Genomic DNA, 25,622 nt, shown 5'->3' with positions numbered 1-25,622 from the left:
TGAGTAAGAAGTTACTTACAGCTGAACAAAGACATTCTGTCCACAAGTATAAAAACATGTTAGTCCGAATGGGTTAAAAAGAGTAAACAAAACATGAAAGCCCCATGAAAGTGCACAAAGTCACCATATATTAATTTGAAGAGCCTGGAGAAGAGGGGTCTGACAACCACACTTTTCCTTATTCCAAATCCTCTATTTTCCTATTTATATATGTCCCACGATATGGCCAATCTTTGCTTTATACAAAAACAGGATTGTGGAAATGTATTAAACACAACAGCAATCAAAAGAATGGTCAGCAATATAATACAATTACAAGTTTTTTTAGGGATGTACAATAAATATCCAGAACGGTCTTACAAGTACAGATTTGATAACTCTGAGCATCTCTAAGACTCTATAATGCATCATTGTTTGAGCCTCATTCAGAAAACATATTGTTTGGTATTCAGCCATCTTTACTCAACCTGAATGTATAGTGTATATATATATATATATATATATATATATATATATATATATATATATATATATATATATATTGTAGATGTTCGACTTACATTTGTCTAGTTTCTACTACACATGTCAACTGCTAGAATAAAGCAAAGCTCAACTTTGGTCACACCTGTTTCCGTAAAGGCAGCGCTGTCACAGGACAACAGATTACAGAATTAATATCCTAAATCAGATTAGCAAAACACCTTGGAGTCCACGCTATTATGCATTAATACCAGGGTTATATTTCCAAGGTCATGACACACTTGATAGAATAATCCTCTACTCCATAGAAAGTATAAATGAGTATGTAAATGAGTGTGGCTGTGAAACCATGACAGAATGATTGTGTGGGTGTTGATGTACGGTATTTTGGAGAGTGGACGCTAAAGACAGTTTGCGTGTATGTATCTGTGTTCTAATTACATGGGGGGGTGCAGAAGAAATACTGCACCCAGTATTGTCTGACACAATGAGTTAAATCCACAAGATTTCTTCATTGTTCCTTCATCTATTCAATTATGTATTATACGGGGGCAGCTCAGCCCTTCTTACTGAAGACACCTACCAGCATTGACCCTTCATAATGAGTAATGACATGAAGGATTTAAAACTACAGATCTCCCATAAAATCTCTTGCCAACTCTCCCATTAATGAATAAACCTGGATATAGTTGATTAAGAGGTCTTCCCTTACATCAAATATAAAGCACTGCCTGTGTTGCTGCACCCCTGTCGATCATTTTGTGTACCAACATGCAAAAAAAGAAAAAGAAGGTTCCATAATTATATAAGCAGACAAAATGAATGGAAAATTTGAAAAATAAAACTAGAAAAATAATTATCGCACCTTCATTTCTTTGAATTAGTTTGAATGACCAAAAGAATCATTTAAAATATTTATTGTTTTCTCTATCAATGTTTCAGCATTATGGCTAGAAAGGCAATGCCAGGAATCAGATTTTTTATGTTATATTACATACCAATAATAAAAATAATAGTTCCTCTCTAATAACTGAAATATAAGGTATTATAAGACTGACACCAACAAGTTTTTCAGCTTCTCCCCCATTCCTCCAATCAGATGAGAGGTTGTGCCCTGAGGCTCCACCCCTTACACTTCTCCCCGGTTCAATCTGTATTATTCCAGGCTCTTGCAATACTTCAGCATAAAGGCGGAGCCACAACGCACCCCACATGGGACAGCTTTTCCTCCATTCCGCCTATCGGGGGAGAGCGTATGTGTGAGGGTTCTCCTCCTTTTGCGGAAGCGCTCCGGGAGGACAAGCTAACAGAGCAGATAGTGGGGAGAACTGAACCAAGAAAGATGAAACGATACAGAAGCAATGAAGAGGTGTTAAGTGCTGACTTTGAGAGGTGGCTTACAGACCTCTAAAAGTGCATGACAGGTTTAAAAATCTTAGAAATATAATCTTCATGGAAGATCCATATATACCTAAACTAAACAAAGCTTCATGGGACCCTATTTCTGACCCATGTGGTCTGCCTCTCTGTGGGAATATTTATGCAGTCTTCTGTCTAATGTTACCTGAAAGGCTTCTTTTTCTGTAATCCTACAAACCCCCAGAAGCTAGACCACCGTGCCTTTCCTGCAGTCACCTAATTACGTATATGTACCTGAATTATGAAAAGTGAGTAAAGCCATCACAGTCCAAGACAAATGGAGTCTGTAATCAAAGTTGATACCTTTTATTTGGCAATAATAAAAAAAGATGTAAGTATTTCGGAACTCAGAGGTCTCTTCTCAGATATAATGAATTAAGCACTAGAGGTCACTATCACTACATTTTCAACTTTGGTCTAAAGTAAAAATGCTGGATGTTTTTTCCCCTTACGAAAAAATTACTGCAGTTTTTTCTGAAGTAATACTGCAGTTTTTTGGACATGAAAAAACTGCAATACTGCACCTTTACTGCAGTATTACTGCACATTTACTGCAATTTTTTTTTATATTGCAAACCTACAGTTGTACTTCAAAGTACTGTAGCTTTATTGCATTTGTACTTCCGTACAAAAATAACTGCAGTACAACTGCAGTACAGTGAAGTACAAATGCAGTAAATGTGCAGTAATGCTGCAGTAAAAGTGCAGTATTGCAGTTTTTTCATGTCCAAAAAACTGCAGTATTACTTCAGAAAAACTGCAGTATTTTTTTTTGTAAGGGATAACCCTCACTTTAATGCTGATATTATTTTATTTAGTGCAGTTCAGACATCAACATGCAGGAGTACTTATTACAGGGCAGCTTATTAATGTGATCAAAAAAAGTGCATGCCCATTCTGCACCCAAGTAAATAGGTAAGTGGACCAGAATGCAGGTCCTGATTCATCAATGTTCATGCAGTTTTATTGTTACTGTCAGGGCATACTGAGGAACTCTCTGAGTTTGACCTGGAGTCTCCAGGTGAAGATCTGCTTCTCTGGGTCTGTTTCTTCTTTTTTTTTGCAGGGGACCTGCGTTTGGCTCCTTCCCTCTCTCCCACTCCCAACTACTAAATGCGTACGAAAGTATGAAAATAATATATTTTCAATATTCTAGATTTTTTAGTACCTATCTTAGCAATCAGGATCAAAAAGGTCTTTGGGGGACATTCAACGAAGTTCATCAAGGAAGCGTTTTGAATAAAAAACACAAAGTAGTTGTACATTATTCATTCCGTAGTTGTAAAATTATGGTTCACATTATTCTGCTTTCTTAATTTAAATTAAAATGGAATAAGAATAGTAATTACAGCTCCTATACTGGAGGTACAGGTGATACATTTACAGATGTGCTGTTCTACAGACACCATAATAATTATGCTCTCTACCAGTTTCAGTGATGGGTGTTGTGTCATTTTTTGTAGTTTTCATCATTTTCCCCACACCCTATTAACTTTTACATATAGAGAACTGTGCAAAAGTTTTAATCAGGTGTGAAAAAATGCTTTCAAAAATACATGTGTTAATAGTTTATTTTTACCGTTAACAAAATGCAAAGAAGAAAAATCTTAATCAAATCAATATTTGGTGTGACCACCCTTTGCTTTCAAAACAGCATTGATTCTTCTAGGCACACTAACACAAAGTCGGAGACTGTATATAGTTAGGTGTATGATTAAACAATTACACAAAAAGGTGTTAAGTGTAGCTTTAAACACAATCACTAACTGAAACAGCTGTGTATGCAGACTACAACTAGTGAGGACACATGGTAGAGGGTTGTCCAGCTGTACTATTGAAGCTCTTAGGTAAAATATATAGGTAAAGAATAGAATGGGTAGTAGTCAGCAATCTCATTTAAAATACCGTATTGGCTCGGATATAGGCCGCCCCCGTATATAGGCCGCACCCTAAAAGTTTGGTGCTTTTTTAAAGAAAAAGTTTTTTTCTTTAAAAAAGCACCAAAAAAACATGCTGCCACTCTGTCCCCCCCCCCGAGATATGCTACCACTGTCCTCCCTCCCCGAGATATGCTACCACTGTCCTCCTCTGCCCCCCCCCCGACTTACCGGAGCAGACTCCCGGGTGTCTTGCGGGGCCGGCAGTGGACATCTATGCAATACGCGTATACAACTTCCGGTGCCGGCACATCCAGTGCAGAGGTAAAACGCATCCGCACGATGCGCTTAGACAACCTCCCGTGCCGGCACCCCCCCCGTGGGAAGTGCTGGCAGGGGAGGCTGTCTGAGCGTATCAGAGAGTAGGATACAGGTCCCCTGCACCGCTGCGGGGGATCTGTATCCTAACCCCGCTGCCTGCCCGGCGCCCGGGACTGCATGTCCCGGGCGTCGGGCGCTAGACCCCGAATATAGGCCGCACCCCCACTTTAAAGACTTAAAGTGGGGGGAAAAAGTGCGGCCTATATTCGAGCCAATACGGTATTTGTTTTCCAGTTCATAATGCCAAAAGCTCTATAGTTATCATTGATGTATTTGAGCTGCAGCTTTGCTATCCCCTCTATGTCCCAATGTTCATAACAACTGATTGGCTGCTTGACCCCTGCACATGGTCCTCGCTGAGCCAGCACTGGCATTAAAAAGTGTCAAATAGATCACGAGTTCAGCCAAACATATCTTCTGCATGGAAAAGAGCTCAGGGGTTATGTGAAGGGACAGCATGTACATTTAAAGGGACCTATCAGCATACATACTCTCCGATTTTCGTCTGGAGACTCCAGGAGCAGTGTTGCTCCTCCGGTTCGACACCTGAATCCCATTTCCCAAATGTGGGTGTTTTAGAGGAGTCAGCCATGGCCCCCCCTACGTCATGCTATGCCCGGATATGCACGGCACCCAAGCAGCAGGGATTGGAGAGGTGTGGCTTAGTAAATGAGGCAACAAAGGGACTCTGGGGATGATTATGGGGGAGAGTGTCGGAAATGGTCTCTTTTGGGGAAATAAGGGTTTCCTGGTGCCGACACACCTTTGTCTAGGGGTAAGTTGTTTAAATCCACATAGCTCAAATAATAACAAGAAAATGCGTCTTTGATAAGAAAATGGAGGGTTTAATACTGTGAAGGAGGAGACACTGGAATATGGAAAACGCTGGACACATGAATGCTGGAGACGCCACTGGGGTGTTTCCTATGAAACACCCCATCGTCAGCGCAACCGCCCACCGACGTCAGGTGGACAGCCCACCATCGTCAGAGGTTAGTCCTGACTGCGTCCCTTAAGGGTAGGCTCCAGGTAGTAGGAGCCCAAAAATTCCCAGCCATCTTATGTGTTAAAGTTTATGTGATGACTGGAATGTCTTCTTCAAGTTGAGGAGGCAAGAAGCCTGAGGTTCATTTTGGAGCTCCTAGAGAATGGGCCATTCTGGACATAGCCCACTGGTTGTGTATTTGGTGAGGGGGTTCACCAACCACACACTGTGGTGATCGCACCAAGCGCATTGACCAAAAGTGGCTCTCCTCTTTGGAGTGAGGGAGAAGGCCTGCTTGCCTTTTGACCAGGTAGAGAAAGAAGTCATATTTTCTCTTGCGGAGTGCAGTCCCAGAAGATGCAGACTTGGGGGCTTGTGGTCCACTGGCACATAATCACTTCCATGTCTGTCTGGGCAGAAAAAGACAGCACCTCAACAAAAAAAAACACAGGCGGCAGGTGCATACATATTTATTACAAAAATTTGTAAAAATAATTTTAATAATCAATGTCAAGGTAAAAGTTACCAACAACTCTAAAATTAGCAAAGACATTGGCCGTTTTCCTCTTCATGTTGTAGAGCACCGTGAAGCCGTGCTGACAGCTACACAGTTAATGTAATATTCTTATTAATTTCTCCTAAAGCGATGTTTGCTGCATGATATTTAGCCTAATAAAACAACTGGATATTCTGATTTAAATTTTTTAAAGATTCTGGATTTAAAAGAATTTATTTTGTAACAAGTCAAACAATTCTTAGATTATTTCATCCTTCCCTAACACTGTGATTACCATCACATGATTTTCCCATTTACTGAATTAAGAAAACCAGCTGCATACACTCATCCCATTGTTTTAAGACTCGGACAATTATAGCTTGGTATAATTGTGGGGTTTTTATTCAAGAGAAAAATATGTTAATAGTATGCTTAACAATGACTGTATACTCTAATACGAGCAATTTCTAATTTAGAATACAGCCTTTTGATCTCAGATTCCATAGATCACAGTGGTTGTAATACAAGGCACTACTCTCCTCTCTTCTGTTCTAGGAGATACATGAAGGAGACATTTTATTCCAGTAAAGTACAATTTCCCTTTTAATATGGGGCACATGTGCTAGGATTTGTAAACTTCATACTACGGCATAAAGAGTGTATCATATCGAGTGTAAATACATTTTCCAACAATGAGGTTTATTCAACAAATTAGCAGTTGGCAGGAGACTTCGCAGGAGAGTTGAACTTACAACTCACAGGTTAACTATGAAGGGCCAACCACACTGAGCTTCTGTAAGAAGAGCTTGGCTGACCCTGTATAATGCATATTTAAATCAGTGAGATTTTCTAAATGATAACTCATTGATTTAACCAGCCATTATCCAGGTGCAGCTCAGTTGTTCTTGGAAGAGAAAGTCTATATAGTGTATAATTAACTGAACTGCGTTGAATCCAGAACTCTCCTCCAAACTGCCACCTAATGAACAAACTTCAATACCTAATTGTCTTGGTGTTAACAGATGTTCAAGGTTTAGTGAATTTTCTCTTATGATTCCCGCCATTACCTTGCACACCCAAGATGTGTAATCCAGTAATCACTAAGACGTTCCTGATAAAAACGAATGCTCCTGATGGAATGTTAGAATTCCTTAATAGTTATTTTCTTCTGCCAATTTTTTTTTTTTGTTAAATGAAAATGATGTCTATCTTTTATTTCCTTATTTTTTTTGCAGGAAAACTTTGGGTTGTTGACTTCCTATCCCCTCCCTTCCTTCCTTCTTTCCGAAGGTACTCATCTAAAAAAAAGGAGAACGAAGTGATTGTTCCTGTTCTCTTTCTTAAGTCTTGTTTAAACACTGTCCCTTTCAGGTTCTGGGTTAAACTGCACCGTTCAGGACAGAGAACAGTAAAACCTAAAAGGACATTAGAAGTCTCAGGCAGAAGAACTAGGCTTTTCGCCTCAGTAATCAGTAAGTAGACTTCCTGCTTACACACTGATGACAGCAAGGTGACAAGGATTAGGACTTGGCAAACAATAATACATATTTGCATATATATATATATATATATATATATATGTACAAGTGTACAAGTATGTATTTTAATTTTATATATTTTAATATATTCAAAATATTTAATATGCTAATTAGCACTTTTTAAGAAACATACATACATTTGTTTGTATATTATGAAAAAAAATTATGAATTCACACAAATATTAGATATAGATATATGATATTTTACATATTTATAATGCATACTTAAATGAGTAGATGGCTATCTATGTATCACACTTGTTGTATGATTGTGTTCGTTGTATTATTGTATTCTGTGCATGTAGCTAGACTGGTTAGAAAAACCTACCGTGACTTAAAGTCACTTGCTTGTACCTACTGTTAAGAGTACAATACATTTAAATATAAGACATTTTTGATTTGTTTTCTATTTTTGGGGGATACCAGGAGCCCCCAGCATATTCTCCCGTAGGCTGCAGTAGGGAAATCTGTTATTAAGACTAGTGATAAATTGTAAACCAGACAGCAGATAAAAAACCCAGTCTTATTTTTGTAGGTATATTGATGTAACAAATAGTTTGTAGTGTTTTGAGTAAGTTCCGGATCTAGCCTGTACTACCTCTTTTACAAGGCACCTGTTAGATAACCTCAGGCATGAAATGGCTAATCATCTGCATTTGTCTAATTTTGTAATGTAATGTTTCATTGTTTTGACACCAATGATGTAATGGTACACCAGACTCCCCTTGTTACTGTCCATTTGGATATATGATGCGGCATGTATTGTTAGTTAGTAAGGGGTAATTGTTGATTAATAGATTTCAGTTCACACATGCGCCATTTTTTTGTCATAAACCCCGCACATTAAAATCCTATTGACCTCTTTGCATAATCCTGCTGTACATCACTGCAGAATATGATGGTTCTCTATAAATCAATAGATAATAATAATTAGAAACTCACCATCTAGTGAAAGAGTTCACTTTAGCAAAAACATTTGTCTTGTCCTGCAGCCATGTTTCAAAAATGTTTGCAATTGCACAATTATTTTGATTGTTGTTAAACCTAAATACTTTTACATTGTTGTTTGAAAAAAGAATGCAAAATAACAGAATGTTGCAGAATTTATAACCGGTGTGAGATGTAGTCGCTGCTATAAAAGCACCTCTCTTAACAGTCAGGGTGAGATTAACTATTAAAACTAAAACAGAAAAAACATGAGCACCTAGAAAAAACACATGAAGAAGGAGTAACGCTATAAGCACACATCCACTCCACTACTGTTTACTTGTCCGAAATCTTATTGTAATGATTTATAGATATAGACAGTACATTTCCATAAATGTAGCTGAATCCACAGCTAGTATTGCTTTTCTGTGCCTAATGTTAAAATGTTTTGATAATGATTCTCGTTGTAGGATAGATCCGCATGGTTGTGGTTGTTCTTTTTTCACTAACAATCAAATCCTAAGAGGCAGCGGATAATAATAATAATAATAATAATAATAATAATAATAATAGTGTTATTAATCAAACTGGTATTTAGATCTTAAATATTCTTGTATAATCTCCAAAATGTATTTACAGATCAGTTTATCTTTAGTTTAAATGCATTATCTTCACAGACAGGATTTAAATGAAAAACATACTTCTATCTTGTTCAACTAATACAATCACACTTCTGCAAAAGATAAAGGTAGATGAGTAGTTAGACGAGTAGACCTGTAGCAACTATGGGAGGTCGTAGATGGTTTTAACAATTTTTTGTAAAATTTATGTTTTTGTTGATCAAAGTTGCCGTTGCTATGCAACTGCCAAAATACAGCAATTGAAAAAAACATCAGTAACAAAACTCTTGGCCAATGTGCATTTACTATGTTTTAGTATGTATCTTTTACAAAATAAGAATGGACATTTTAACTAGACGTGTTGGACCCTGACAAACGCAGACGAAGATGTCCTGAGCTTCCCCCAGAACCATGGGTTGTGAGGTTAGTTGTAATACTAAGTGCAGCTAGTTCTGCATTGGTATATAAAAAGCTTACTTGGAGTAACTGGTGGCCATATTTCAATCACTTGCATCAACTATGCAACTCATTATTTTTTTTTTTACATAATTTTTATTTAGGACTGTCTTTTTTTTAATGTTATCGGTTATCTCTTTCCAGTGAAGATAGGGTTTCAAAGTCATTGAGGCTCTGGTTACCAGGATCTACCCCAAGGGATGCAGCATATTTAGGTCCACATGCAATGGGTTTTTCAGCATCCGTGGTGGAGCGGGGTGGGCAGGGATGGAGGGTAACGCCTCGGTTTTGCTCCCAGATTCGTTCGCCGTGCTAAAGCCAGCAGAGGCTGTTAAAGGCCCCACTGAACAAATGCATGCCATAGGTGCTTAATCCACTTACCACCATTGCACACATGTACAGGCATGGGGGGGGGTATTTGTACAACCCCAATGCTTGTCCCCAAAGTACCTGTATTCAGAACATACCTGCTATAATTTGCTAAAAAGACCAATGGTTCAACGGAATGTAGAGACATAGAAACGCTCTGCAGAACACAGGCCTAATCGTTCTCAAATAAAAGAGCAATACTGCAAAAAAAGATTACATAACTGTTCCTTTAAAGAAATATTTTTAATTCATGCAACCATAACAAGCACTGAGTTCCACAACAATGTGTTTCGTTATTTTGGGAGGACCTCTTTGTTCTAGAGCCTCAAGGATTGATTAAGAATACAGGAAATCTGAAATGTCCAAAAGGAAATGAAAGTTACATTAAGTTCTTTTAGCTGGAAACATTGTTAGAGACTTTCTATATCCATTATAAATACACATGCTGTAGCTACATAATTAACCTTATTTATATGCGATGTGTATCTTTTATTTCAGAGAGATAATGCAGAAAGATACTTCGGGTCTAAACATAAATGTGAAAAGAAGCCTCTTCTATTCGCAGAACAGACAAGTGATGCCATCCTTTGCCAAATACAACAGACCTGAACGATTTGGTGAGGAGGAATATACTCCCAACTTCCCCAAATACCAGTATGACAGCCCTGTACACAGTTTACAAGATTTCCACAAAGAATTTGAAAGCGTGCCGAAAAAAAGAAAGACTTTGTCCTGTAAGACTCCTTGTGGCAATGACACGCCTGATTCTAAATCCCAATCACATTTAATGGAGGAAGACAAGGATTTTCTACCTTCTAGCCTTCCATTAATGTATCACTTACCGCCATTGTCAAGTTACAGTTCAAAAATGACTGACTTGTCCAACATCGGAGTTCAGTATTATAGGACTATGGATCATTTTTGGGTCAACCCCATAAAACAAGAACCTTTAAGAGGAAATGTAATGTGGCCTAATGGCTCTGTTTATCTATACCCCTCTTACTCATACTATCAAAAACCCTACCCTGGTATGATGTTCCCATTTTATGTACCTCCTCAAAGTCATCGTATGAAAGATCCTTTTGGAATAAGAAGACCAGAGGATGACACAGTGAAAAGAACTCGGATGAACGAACGTGAGGACCGTAAACAGAAGGTTGAGCGTGTCGATGTTAATGTGCAAATCGACGAAAGCTTTTATGTAGATGTGGGTGATCAGAAACGTTGGAAATGCCCAATGTGTGAAAAGTCATACACGTCCAAATATAATTTGGTGACACATATTTTGGGACATAGTGGCATTAAACCACATGCTTGTACACGTTGTGGTAAACTGTTTAAGCAGCTGAGTCATTTGCACACTCATATGCTTACACATCAGGGCACTCGACCACATAAATGTCAAGTGTGCCAGAAAGCTTTCACCCAAACCAGCCATCTTAAGAGACACATGATGCAGCACAGTGAAGTGAAACCATACAATTGTAGAATCTGTGGCAGAGGCTTTGCCTATCCAAGCGAACTCAAAGTCCATGAAGCAAAGCATGAAAGTGGGCGAGAGAATATTTGTGTAGAGTGTGGCCTGGACTTTCCAACTCTGGCTCAACTTAAAAGACACTTGACTACTCATCGAGGCCCTGTTCAATACAACTGCAGTGAATGTGATAAAACGTTCCAGTACCCAAGCCAACTGCAGAACCATATGATGAAGCATAAAGATATTCGTCCTTATATCTGCTCCGAATGTGGCATGGAGTTTGTGCAGCCCCATCACCTTAAACAACATTCTCTAACACATAAGGTATGTAAAGTCAGAGGGAACATGAAATGTTTCTATGCCAAAATAACTGGCTAGAAACTTTTAGTTTCTAGTCAAACTTCCCAACAGAACCTACTTTGCAATTAAAGCCAATGGTGTCCAGCCTGCAAACTGGATAACAATGCATTATTACGAAAGATATGGAAGCACTTTCACAAAAAAAACGGAAAAAAACAACAAACAATACAATGCTGCTTCTGTAGTTACTGGTAATTTATGAAAACCATCAAAATAAACTTTCAGAACAGGAAATATTCAAAATAACGTAAAACAAAGGAAGTATGAATACATTACTTCCTGCATGTGATTTATTACCCGCTCTGCAATCCAATCTCAAACTAAAACTAAATGTCATGTTAGAGACACTGAAGCGATGGGGCAAATTCATTGATGAGCTTTCACACATTGCCTTCACATACGTACACTAACCAATGACAGTGGGGTTCCTGGTTTGTTCTGACATGTTACTTATTGTTCCAAGATCTATAATGGGTGGGATGGACGGTCAAGTGGATTAGAGAAGAGAGTTGGAAAATGTCACTGTTCTGCTGTGTAGCTTGGTATAACACTTTTTTAATTATTTGCTTTCATTAATATATTTAGGGAGTGAAAGAGCACAAGTGTGGGATTTGTGGCCGAGAATTTACCCTTCTGGCCAACATGAAGAGGCACGTCCTGATCCACACGAACATCAGAGCCTATCAATGTCATCTGTGTTTTAAAAGCTTCGTCCAGAAGCAGACCCTCAAGGCACATATGATTGTTCACTCAGACATCAAACCTTTCAGGTGCAAGGTGAGAACTACTGGTTTACTGCATATATGTATATATATATATATATATATATATATATATACCCCACAGTATTCCGAGGTGTGGCATTAAATTAATATAATATCCTCTAGATTTAACAAGATCCATGGTCAGAGCAGCATTTACAACCAAGGTGCCCCCAGGAACAGATCTTACAGAGAGAAATGCAATTAATGGTCCAGACCTATTTTCGTGATGGTCTCCATGCATTTTACGTATATATGGGTGCTCATTCTTTAGCTTTTGGAGTTAAAAAATAAGACTCATTTAACTTCTCCCTGGCTGCCTCTACTGAATGTATGGAGTATTTGTCGGTACACTTTCTGCACATGCTCAGTTCTTTTCTAGCATACGTGTCATCGGCTGCCCCGGTCCCACCGATTTCAGCAGAAGCTCAGTTCCCGTTGACTTCACGAAGAGAGCTACTGAGTAAATGCAGAAAGTATTATTCCAGCTTATACTTTGTGGTTTCATTAGAGGCAGCCAGTGGACTGATTAACACTAATTACAACATAATGCCTCCACCTGTTTGCATATAGTAAAATGGATTGAAGTACATGCAAAATGACTCCAGAATATTTATAAAAAATAAAAAATATATTTCTGGAGTACCCATAAAGAAAACAGTACCCTTTGTGAGCAGGGTACAAACAGCATAGGGGGCATGGCATTGAGGGCCAGTGTGTTACATGCTTTGTGAAATCTGGTCCCGCACTCCAGGCCTGTACTGACCATTGGGCAAGCTGAGCAAATGCCCAAGGGGGTGACTGAGCTCCCCAGATTAAAGAATTTGGGGAATGTTCCAGGGTTCCATGTTCTGTAATCCTTTTATGTGCCGACTAACTGTGTATTTTTTCAGTGCTGGCTAATGTTATTAGACTGGGCTAGTATACGAAGCAGAAAGTTACCATGGCCAACATTTTAGTAAATTATGGCATAAATAAGCAAACTGTTTTGTATTTTCAGCAAAATGGTCACATAAGTAAGCAGGAATACCCAGCTTAATATGCAGTAGAATACTGAATATTGGATATCATTATTGGACATTTGTAAAGTCATGTATAGTCATCTATAATGCCTGTGGCATTAAAAACACCCATTATTTAGCCAGGAGTCACATGACTTTGTATATGATTGCATTACATTGTTATTTTAATGCCTTTGAGCGTGTAAATAATTACTAAAAATAAATATTGCTCATTTTTCCACCAAACATTGTACTTCTGGTGTTTAGAGCAGAACAGCGTGTTTCTTAATACGCTAACAGCACTACAAAATGCAATTATATTCACAATAGACAAAAAGCTTCTCTCAATTCCTAATTTTGTTTTGCGTGTGATCATTTTTTTTAAATGTAATTAACATCAGTTTCATATTGAGAGAAAAACACACAAAACAGGAACAGGCTCCAGAGGTTTTTAGAATACTTGTCCGAAAAATGTTAACACTTAAATGTGTGCAAATAGCTTTCATCTTCAGAAAATGGAGCAAGAACAAATGAAATGTGTTTGGGTTTGACATACCCCCTGCCAACATGGCAAAGAACTCAAAGGGATCTCGGTGGTGCTGACTCTCTTGGCTTGTGTTCAGCAGGATTAAGGCAATGACCAGATAGCGGTCTTCTGGCATACAGCTCCTCCTCAGGAGAAGGAAGGATATAACTGTATGAAATGCTTTCATAACAATGCTTCGCATCTCCCATGAGAATGGCTTGCAAATAGATTTCATCTTGCTTTCTCTTGTGCATTTGAAGGCTTCCTGCTTTCTCACGGTCCTTTTGGACAGCTTACAGTCATTCTCGTTTTCTCTTTTTCTGCTTCTCGGAGGAAAGAAACACCCTTCTTGCTTGAAATAATATGAGGGAAGACAGCACAGCGGTGGCCTTTTGTAGCTCTCTGCATGCTTTAGAATTCCCTGCCCTTTTCTCATAGCAAGCGTGAAAAAGACAAGAAATATACAACTTTTAGCACACTAAAGATTAATCAACCTTCATCAATTGGGTTGCAGTGGGTGTTCTAATCAGTGATCTTTTTTTATCGATCAAAGTGGCTGGCATTAAAATGTATAAGTCATCATAAGTTCTACTGGGATGATTTCCCATTGATTCACCCCTCCTCCATACCATTGTATGTTCCAGAAGAAATATGATCATTTAAGAGATGTTTTACTAGGCAGCAGAACATTCTAAAATGAGGTAAACTAAATTTGGGCCTATTCATTAAGACGTCAAGTGGTCAATTGATTTAACGGTTAGCTCCTGTCCAGACTTTACTCCAACTGCATGCCTTTACATGTTCTTTTGTTTGTGAAGGTAGGAGAGTGTCTATGACTTTAAACGTTGTGATTTACAGGCCAAAACATGCAAGGGTGTCCAGGTTCAATGTGAACTTGCATGTACTAGCCTGTAACGTGCACGATTCACCCCCACTATATTAAATAAACATGAGTCCCAAGCACTTTCATTTTAGTGACAACCAAAAGAAGTTATGAAAATGAGGATAAAGGTCTAGCTAGCTGCTCAAATATATAATGTGCTTCAGTTATTACAGAGAAAAGCAGATACAAAATGATTTGTCTAAATCATTTGTGCTTACAGAGGAATAAGTTCTATTTGAACTCTCCAAAGTAAAAACAGATAACTAGATGGCATTCACAAAAAGTTATTAAAAGAGCTTTGTAGTGTTCTAGTAAAACCATTAACAGGATTATTTACTGTACCAGTATGTTAATGATATTTCCATTGTCCTATTTACTTTCACTATACCCTAATATAACACCGCAATGAAATCTACTGACATCCGTTATCAACACGAGTAGATCCAAAAGATTGGGACCTGGCAATTGAATTACCACAAAAAAGACAGGGAAGACTCTGTAGAGGGAACTGAATGGAAATCATATTAAAGGAATATATTGTTAAATATTTGGGTTTAAATGGTTTACAAGGTCAGAAACTGCACAATGTTACTGCATTGAAATCTTGTTAGACTAAGCAGTAGATATCTAGATTTATATATCTAGATTTCAGTAAGACATTTGACACTATCCCACCAAATAGAAACAATTGCAAAATAGGGCACCTGTGGCTTCTTGAAGTTGTGGCAACAACTCTTCTTAAATAGTATTGTGTTTCCTCTGTTACACTGTATGTAAGAGTTCCATAAATTAAATGTTTTACATCAATAAGTTATGTTGAACTTTTTCTCAATGCATTTTCTCCTGTTCTGGCAGTTGTGTGGGAAGGAGTTCAACAGAATGCACAATTTAATGGGTCACATGCATCTTCACTCGGACAGCAAGCCATTCAAGTGTATCTATTGTCCTAGTAAGTTCACACTGAAAGGAAATCTTACAAGGCACATGAAGGTCAAACATGGGGTCATGGAGAGAGGACATCACTCTCGAGGTAAGGACTACATTGAGGATAATTCTGTGAAGATGTCTCCTTAGTGAGCAAATGCTGACCTTTTTAAATGATCTATAAGATGTATACTGCTAAAGGGGAGGTTAACACCAAGCCTAGCAGGTACTTCAGTTGATCTTTAGATAGGCCAGTGATTGGTACACAGCGTCTTGCTCATTTATGGTAATTTATGTCTGAGGTGTTATATAGCTGGGTGAGCCAGCATGGGCAAGCCCAATTCCCAAATGTCCCAGTTCATCAAATGCAAGCAATACTGGCCCTAGGGTTTCCTATGCCCTAGGCAAATTATGTCTATTGCATCACCAGCTGCTTACAAAAGTTAAGAGGTGTCCATCACAGTCCAGCTTCCCAGGCAGGGGCCTAGGTCATCTAAATGGGATGACCAACCTTAAGTGTTAGCTAGGCATGCCTATAGCCCCTATTTCCCTTTAGTTTAGTATTTGATGTGCAAATTAAGCCCATGTTTCACACATGTATGTGCAAATTATTATTTTACAGGTAAATATAAATGACATTAAGTTAGTTATTGTTAACTGAATTTTTTAACTCTTTTTTTACTCTAGTTTTTGGAAGAGGAAGGACGGGGCTATCACGTTCTATTGTTCTGCGCAGCATGGAACAGAAAGAACCATTTGATCTCTCCAGTAAAGGTAGAGATAAGGAAACATCATGCCATTCTGATGGAGAGAGCATCAAAGGGAGCTCATCCCAAGATGAGGAAGATGAAGAATGCACCAGTCTTAGAGCGTATGAACAAAACACTCAATGCGTGCCAAAACATAAGGAATCTGCAAGTGTGCGGGGGAAGGCATACAGGAGGGAGAATGAGGATGTGTTACACGTTGAAAAGAGTGAATACAGGACCCATACAAGCCACAAAGAGGAAGGAGAAGACAGAGACCTGAACTTGGCGGAGGGAAATTTCAGGCAGTCTGTTCCTGATTACTTGTTTTTCAAGAACAGAAACATGAGCTTAAAAGAACTGTTAGAGAACAAAATGAAATGGACTAATGATAAACAGACCACACCACTACACATTTAAAGGAAAAATACTTCATACCAAATAGCAAATAGCAATAAGAGGTCCAACTTACCAAATAATGAATGTAATCTAATGTTAATGCAACATTTCTCATGTTTAACTTGCTTATATCAAGATTTTTGCTTGGTGTGCATAGCCCTCCTTCTGAAGAAAGCTTTCGCTTCCATTTAAATATCTTACAGGTAGAAGAACTTGCATTGCATGAATTTGAAGACAAAGGTTCTGTGTGTCATCACTAGCCCATCCTCATAACAAGCTGGATCTGCAATGTTGTATTTGAGAGCTCATGAAAATAATTTGTAAAATTAAATCATTTAAGTATTACCAAATTACATATTCAAAAATACCCCAGATTGAAACCCCCTTAATAAAGTGAACTCACACAGATATGGTGCCATTTATCAGAGTACTAAATCATTTTTTTTGTGCTCGGTAGGGTTATTAAGGCAGAAATGGAACAAACCAGCACTTTTTCATTTCAACAAGGAAAAGTAATGTGGTGATTACTGGTTCTAAGTTGGTATTCTAAGGTCACAGGACAGAAGGTATAGCTGGAGTACTGCGGACACAGGACAGGGTAGTGACATTATAACGGAAACAAACCAAAAATAATGATGAAACAAATGTTTAAAAACACAGGCTAAAAAGGCCACCAAAACCTAGTTCAATCTGTAAGTACTATAGGGTTTTATGTGTATTTATTAGATAGCGATAAACTGAGTTAAAGCCATCAACGTTATTGACAATTATTCATAGTAGGGAAAGCTACTTTTGCCCAGGAAGTGGTTAAAAAAGTAAGCAATTATCTGGGGAAAGGGATAGGTAAAAAAAAAAGTATGTTAGGTATCATAGTGTTTTATTACACTGTCAGTAAGTAAATGAGGTATATGGAGATGTTCTGCTGACACTAACACAACTGCTGCACTGCAAATAGCTGTGGGGGGCAAATACATATGGGGTGATTCTGCAAAGTCCCCTTGTGGATTTGGAACATGTGGACTACACAAAAATGTAAAGGGACTACACAGCTTAATAATTTAATTAACCATTCACATCTTGCTATTTGCAGACCCTTAAAATACCCTTGGGCAGGCAAATAGATTAGGTTGGAATAATTTCTTGGTGATAGCTTAGACATTCAATGGGACCACTGGCAGACGTATATTCAGTGTAATGAAGTTGAATTGAATATCAAAGCTTCCACATGGCTCAAGAGACATCTAAGCTCCGATATTACCAAAGATCTCCAAGGTAAGGACATAAGGTATGTCATGTTGTGGATGATACAGAGGTGTGCAACAGGGTAGACATTTCTAGTGGAGTAAGACAAATAAGGGACACCAAGAGCCCATGAATAGGACCCTGCAGGATAACACATGATAAATAACACAAAGAGACAAAGACCAATTAAAAAACACTTCCCAGATCCTGGCGCCACTGACAGCCACATTCACAATACAGACTCTATAGTGACTAGGTATCTCAACTGTGAAAAGGAGTACCTTCCTATACCCCTCAATACCATGTTAATGTTTTCCTTTTTTTGTTTTACATGTAAACACATTTTTAAATATTGTTTGTTAAAGACGCTGATTCATTTATTGATTGGAAGATCCTGAGATTCACATTCCCACTAGCCCAGCAATTTCCAGAGATATAAGAAGGTAATTCCCGGACCTTGGACTTACCTCTTTAATCTTGGACTGTATAGGTAAAACTTGGGCAGGTGGCAACTCTACTCGTGCTTCACACACGCATTAACAATCTAGAAAAACACCTATACTTTTTAGGAGGATTACAGGTTCAACAGACTCGTACATCTGTTTTTCATCCTATGTTGTCAACACTTCAAAATGTTGGCTGGACAATGACCCAACGTACTGCCAATGGGGTAATTCATACAACCAAAGGAAACAATCAATTTGGCATATAAACTTCCTTCAATTTATACATTTCCTTTAATGCACATAATTTAAAATATACCACCTGTTCAGTGGCGTGCAGGTTTTGCCCATTTCACTGACTGCTTTCCTACTATTTGACTCCTGCTTTGCTGAATATAATACCTTATAATTCTTAAAATGACAACTGCTTTTTTCACATTTTAGTAAGTGTTAAAAATGTGTTCAAAACAGCACCGTTTCCAGAAATTGTATAAATAGTGAACTGTGTCGATAAATGTGAATGAAAAACATTCGGCTGTCCAAACCCACAGTGACCACATGCTAAATCTAAGTCAAAAAAGGAGAAATTTAATCAAACAAAAGAATGAGAAGGAACTGAAAAGAGGAAAGTGGAATATGTACATCTGGTTACAATGGTTTGTATAGAATTATTTCAAAAAGAGGAAGAGGGACCAAGAAAATGTAAAGGTGAAAGCACCAATGTTTATTTCTATATTCCCATCCATAATCAGGAATATCACTAGGCTTACCTAGAAAAACAGGTAACTAAATGCTGGTGCTTTAAACATAGAAAAATAGAATTTGTCATCAGATAACCATTCTGCTCAATATTTCATAAAGATGACATTTTCTGTAATTCCTTCTTGTACATATGCCTGTAATACTACATGACATTTCAGAAATGTTGCATTCATATTTCATATGTAAAATGAAGCTAGTTAAAATAAAAGCAGACAAAATATTCCCTAAGCTCTATATATGTATGCTTCACTCAGCTGCTTTTAAACTTACGTGAGTATTTGTGGCTTTCCTTCTAGTTCCTAGGCTAGTGGAACATCATACGCTGGAGCACCCATTCATGCCACCACTATAACCCCCCCCGCACACATACTAACATCAAATATTAACACACACTCATGCTAACACCGTACCCTAATGCACATACTATATAGAAACATAGAAAGTGACGGCAGATAAGAACCATTCGGCCAGTCTGCCCAACCATATGCTGACACACGCTCTCGCTAACAACAATCACTCACACACACTCTAATGTGCGATGACAAATAGATGGCAAATGGATGAAGGAGTGTTCTTATTTAATATATATATAGTATATAAGCCGTATAATTCAATGATCACTTGGGTACTAGGTACACACTAGTTCTCCATTTTCATTACAGATACTTTAGTTTCAATTCCATGGGGAAGTAGCTTTGAGGTGAGCATCTGCTGGTAAGACAGCCACCTGGAGCGATTATGAATATGGTGCAACAGAGAATATATACATATGTTTCATTTCTGGCAAATTACAGATGTAAAAAATGAAATATAATGCCTTTTACCAAGGCAGCTTGTTTACTTGATGTGCATCCTGTTGAATCCAGAGGGATACCTCCCATCCATTCACTTCATGACTAAATGGTGGTAGGAGAACTTTTTTGTCTCACAATATTTAAGGAATAACAGCGTGCCGCAGGTAGAAAGTTGTTTAGAGTTTATTGTTTAGTATCCAAGGCATCCCAAATTACATAAAGCGTCTGTACGATGTGTTCCAATGTCAGACATCATATTTCAGCTCAAGCCGGGATGTAAAACAAAATATTCCGCAATGGCTGTGTCCATTAAGGACCGGAGTTTGACAGCCCTGAATTGGAGACGTGAAGGCAGAAGGAGAATGGCTCTGTTTCCAGATGTGAGAAGTATGTCATTGGTCGCACATTAAAACGGATCTGTCACTTTTCCCAAGCTCTAAACGATATGGTTCTATACACTAAAGACTCTCCAAACAACAACAAACATACATGTGGTTATAGGTAGTTTTTAATGGATGAGTTTAGTCCTGCTAAAAGCTGTCACCGTTCCTTTTAAGTTATAGACTGTGAACAGAGGACCAATTTGAGACAAAAAATGTAATCCCTTAGGGACCAGTGATATGCCTGCTACGTCATCCGTAAAAAAATGATCACTGGTCACAGCAATTACGGTGTCCCCTACACGGGGATCATTGCTACAGCCAATCACATGCACGGTTAAATGACAAGGACCATAGGAATCAGTGATTCCCCGGGTTCCAAGACCCAGGTTTAAAAAAACAAACATTATTACCCCTGAGCCTAAGGGGCTCATGTTTTCTAATTTATGTAATTTTATGTGTATCGGGTAGTTAACATGGTGGGGGTTAGTGGAGAATTAGTTAGATAGGGTTAGGTAGCATCTAAAATAAAAACTTTCAAAATTAGAAAACAAAATAAATAAAAACTATTTGGAATCTAGGGTGGTTTTTAAATTACAAGTTAACAAATATATGTTTGGTATTTTTTTTCACATTTATTCTAGCTGAGGATAATTTACCGGCATTCACAAAAACATGGGAATCAATGTGTTTTTTTAAGCCCTATTCGTTCTGGAAAAAATATAATGTTTCATATTTAGCGTAAAAAAAGGGGTTAGAGGGAGAGCTGTCATCATTCTGCACTTGGGAAGGGGTCAAGTTTATCCACATATCCCAATAATAAACCAGTAAGATGCTTCTGGCAGGGATCATGCTCAACGTACGCTGTCCAAAACACATTTAAATATAGGCAATGCACAGAAAGTCCATAAAAAGCATCCCACCAAGATGTAAATGCTGCCTAACGTCCTTGTTACCCTTGTTAAGCACCCCTACCTGGCATCATTGGTGCCATGGCTTGTTTAAAGACTACCCCGCTCAGGGCCGGCCTTTGGGGTGTGCGACCTGTGCGACCGCCCAGGGTGCCATGGTAGCAGGGGCGCCTGCCCGGGACTTAACTTAAAACATCGTTTTTTTTTGTTTGTTTGTTTTTTTAAACTTTATTTAACATCATTCATGTTAAATAAAGTTTAAAAAAAAAACCAATAAAAAACGATGCTTTAATCTAAGTCCCGGGCAGGGGCGCCGAGCGGTTGCTCATGAAGTTCTCAGCAACCGCTCGGCGCCCCTCACTCTCCGTGACTCCATCGCGGTGCCGGTATCTCATGTTGAGCGCCGGACTATTCCGGCGCTCAACATGAAATGCCCGCACCGCGGCAGAGCGAGAAGAGGGATGCCTCCCGCTCTCACCGCAGGACTCCGGCAACAAGGTAAGTGGGGGGGGGTGTAGTTTGAAGGGGCAGAGGGGGGTGTAGTTTGAAGGGGCAGAGGGGGGGTAGTTTGAAGGGGCAGAGGGGAGGGGTAGTTTGAAGGGGCGGGGGGGTGTAGCTTGAAGGGGCAGAGGAGGGGTAGTTTGAAGGGGCAAAAGGGGGGGGTAGTTTGAAGGGGCAGAGGGGAGGGGTAGTTTGAGGTGGGGTAGTTTGAAGGGGCAGAGGGGGGTGTAGCTTGAAGGGGCAGAGGAGGGGTAGTTTGAAGGGGCAGAGGAGGGGTAGTTTGAAGAGGCAGAGGGGGGGTAGTTTGAAGGGGCAGAGGGGAGGGGTAGTTTGAGGGGGGTAGTTTGAAGGGGCAGAGAGGGGGGGTAGTTTGAAGGGGCAGAGGGGGGTAGTGAGGGGGGGCGCCAGAGGAGTAGTCCGCACAGGGCGCCACAACGCCTAAGGCCGGCTCTGACCCTGCTTATCTCCTGGTTACTGACCCATGGCTTGTTTAAGGATTACCGACCAGATTACCCTATTTGTCCCGTCCCTACTAATGCGTTTGGATATTCGCTACTGAACTTTAGCCACCTACTTTGACCAAAAGGACTATCTGTGACATTGGCGAGTTTGTTCCTGTGTCAGTTTTATTGTCGTTACTTTTATTTGGGCTATCTTACATCTATCTGGGTGGCTCTGTGATACTAAGATCAGAACCCCAGCCAGCTAGGTCTTGCAAGAGCTCCCCCCTCTGCTCTGTGGCTCCACATCCCGTACCCTGACACTCTACTCATCCAATTGGCTATTTTGGAACTACAAGCTAAACCAGGCCCGGACTGGGACAAAAAATAGGCCCGGGCATTTAAGCCTGAGCAGCCCATATTTATTTATTTATTTATTGTTAAAGCCCACCCTTCATGTACCATCTTTGCATTTAATCATTCACACAAATCATTAACACATTCATTAATGCAGTCTCACAAATCATTCAAGCAATTCATCCTCACATGAATTCATTAATTGTCATACGCATTCACACAATTCATCCACACGTTTATTCATTAATTCTCATACGCATTCACACTACCCCCTCTCTTCATCTTATCTGCCCCTTCTCACTATGTAACCCCCTTCCCCACTTCTCAATATGTACCGCCTCTATCGATCCCCTCTCCCCCTTTCTCACTATCTAACCCCCCTCTGCCCCTTTTCACTGCACCCCCCTCCCTCACCCTACTTACCTTGTTGCCGGAGCAAGCAGCAACTGCGACCGGGCCCGCGGCAGGGCAGGATTGACTTAGGGGCTGATGGAGCTGCAGCTCCAGGCCCCCACCTTAAAATAGGCCCAGTCAGGACCGGACTGACTGGTCCTATATGGCTGCATTAACGCAGAGCCCCTTAAGCCCGCCGCAACTACCCCCTCCTAACTATCTACCCTCTCCCTCTTTGAAGTTCACTTACCTTTCAGGAGTCCTGCGGTGGGGGTGCAAGGCCTCTGCCTCCCAGCTCTGCCACTGTATGGAACAGTATAGAGTGATGGGAGTTACGATGTACTTTTAGAGCATAATTATATAATGAAAAATACATTGGAAATGGTACAGCATAACACCCATCACTCTCACACACACTTACCAATCCACACACATATACACCAATCCACACACATATACACCAATCCACACGTATACACCAATCCACACGTATATACCAATCCACAGGTATACCAATCCACACGTATATACCAATCCACACGTATATACCAATCCACACGTATATACCAATCCACACATATACACCAATCCACACACATACACCAATCCACACACACACCAATCCACACACATACACCAATCCACACACATACACCAATCCACACACATATACCAATCCACACACACACACCAATCCACACACATATACCAATCCACACACATATACAAATCCACACATACACACCAATCCACACATACACACCAATCCACACACATACACCAATCCACACACATACACCAATCCACACACATATACCAATCCACACACACATACCAATCCACACACACATACCAATCCACACGTATACACCAATCCACACGTATACACCAATCCACACGTATACACCAATCCACACGTATACACCAATCCACACATATATACCAATCCACACATATATACCAATCCACACACATACCAATCCACACACATACCAATCCACACACATACCAATCCACTCTCACTTAATGCTTTCCTACCTTTCCTTTCTTCTTTCAGCTTCTTTTCCTCTTCTTCAGTTCTTCTGTCTTCTCTGTCTTCTTCCGGGTCAGAGGGCACGGACAGCGGTGGGCGCGGCTTCAGTGTTGTGCGCCGGGACCTGAAAACAAACCCCGGCGCACAACAGCTGTTGCCGCGCGGATCACAAGGGAGCGGTATCGGAGGTCTTTAACAGACCTCCGGCTCCCTTGAGTGATTTTAAGCCGGGTTGAACCCGGCTTAAAATCACTCAAGGGAACCGGAGGTCTGTTAAAGACCTCCGATACCGTTGCCTTGCGAGCCTGCTCCTCCAGCGGCGGACATTACTGTCCGTCTCTGGAGGGGTGCCGGGTGCCGCAAGTTGGCACCCCCTGATGAGCGGCCGCCCCCTGGAGTGTGGCGCCCTGTGCGGTCGCACACCCCAAAGGTCGGCCCTGCCCTAAGGGGCCGGGAAGCCCCCACCAGGGCCGTCCTTACAGGTGTGCGGCCGCACAGGGTTTAAATTAAAACATCGGGGGGTTTTTTTCCAACTTTATTTAAAATCCTCCATGTTAAATAAAGTAAAAAAAAAAACCCCGATGTTTTAATTTAAGCCCTGTGCGGCCGCAGACCCGTAAGGCCGGCCTTGGTGGGGACTTCCCGGCCCCTTAGAGTGGCGGACCCGGTCGCAGTTGGTAGGGTAGGGGCCTGGAGCTGCAGCTCCATCAGCCCCTATGTCAATGCGGCCCTGCCGTGGCCCGGCCCACCGGGCAAATGCCCGGTGTGCCCGATGGCCAGTCCGGGCCTGAGCTAAACACACAAAAAGTTTCAGGTATTGGCCAAAGTTTTAAACATATTTGTATTTATGTACACTGCCCCCTGCTGCTCAGTTTTTGATATGCAGGCATATAAGATGCTGGATGTTTTTTATTATTATTATTTATTGTTTTATATGGCGCCATCATATTCAATAGCGCTGTACAATGGGTAACAGATCATAACAAGTAGTATATAACATAACAATTTGACTTACAGAAACAACAGGTGAGGAGGATCCTGCTCAAACGAGCTTCCAGTCTGAAGACTACATCTGGAGAACGCATTGAATGTTTTTGAGTTTTTTTCAAAAGAAATTATACTTTTTTTGTTAAATGCTGGGGTCGGTAAGGTGACAGAATTCAGAACTGAACCCATTTGGGTTATATCAGTCACATATTGTATTTGCCTAAATAGGCTGGGATGTCATGTCAACAAAATTGGGAGATGTTAGGTTCCAAAGTATTTCACTTGTACATACTCTTCTGGGCAAAGGGAGGCTGCAGCAAGACTTTTCTTTATTCATCACGGGGGCTTTTTCTCAGCTCTGTCTGAGGGGTGAAACTTTACCCTGAGATAGCATTCTGCTGACCTTAAATATAACTTCGTGCAGAACATCATGCTTACTTCCCTTCACAATCGGAAGACGTCCAGCAGTGCCATTAGCTCAGTATTGTCAACATATGAACAATGCCATCAACAATGCCATAAAAATGTCATTTCCAAGTACACATCACTGGCAGCCTGTGGCAGGACCAGCATGATCTCTCCCCTGACCATTACAAAGGCTACCAGAATCAATCAACAATCTATCAGCTCCAAGGCAGAGAAAACGTAATGGGGAGGAATAATCTGTGGATTCTAAGAACAGGAAAGATATAGTGATAGGTATATATTGCTTATTTTAACATGGAAAAACCATTACATAGATTTATTATATTGA

At 40.0% G+C, this 25,622-nt stretch overlaps 1 protein-coding gene across 1 annotated transcript; it reads left to right on the top strand.

Moving 5' to 3' along the window:
* The first annotated feature begins 6,971 nt into the window (after positions 1-6,971).
* Positions 6,972-17,256, top strand: ZNF366 (zinc finger protein 366). The gene is made up of 5 exons (XM_053475527.1): positions 6,972-7,110; positions 10,047-11,349; positions 11,971-12,162; positions 15,412-15,586; positions 16,168-17,256. Exons 2-5 carry the CDS (start codon positions 10,054-10,056, stop codon positions 16,644-16,646), a joined length of 2,142 nt encoding a protein of 713 aa, XP_053331502.1. The 5' UTR covers positions 6,972-7,110; positions 10,047-10,053; the 3' UTR covers positions 16,647-17,256.
* The last annotated feature ends 8,366 nt before the right edge of the window (positions 17,257-25,622 follow it).

The sequence above is a fragment of the Spea bombifrons genome, chromosome 1 (assembly GCF_027358695.1).
Source record: "Spea bombifrons isolate aSpeBom1 chromosome 1, aSpeBom1.2.pri, whole genome shotgun sequence".
NCBI classification, from domain to species: Eukaryota; Metazoa; Chordata; class Amphibia; order Anura; family Pelobatidae; genus Spea; species Spea bombifrons.
The sequence above is the reverse complement of the archived record's forward strand: the minus strand, read 5'-3'. Positions and strand labels throughout refer to the sequence as shown.

Coding starts and splice junctions, on each gene's coding strand:
- ZNF366 (XM_053475527.1), top strand. CDS start 10,054: ATGCAGAAAGATACTTCGGGTCTAAACATAAATGTGAAAAGAAGCCTC. Junction 12,163..15,411: donor TCAAACCTTTCAGGTGCAAG/GTGAGAACTACT, acceptor CTGTTCTGGCAG/TTGTGTGGGAAGGAGTTCAA. Junction 15,587..16,167: donor GAGAGGACATCACTCTCGAG/GTAAGGACTACA, acceptor TTTTTACTCTAG/TTTTTGGAAGAGGAAGGACG.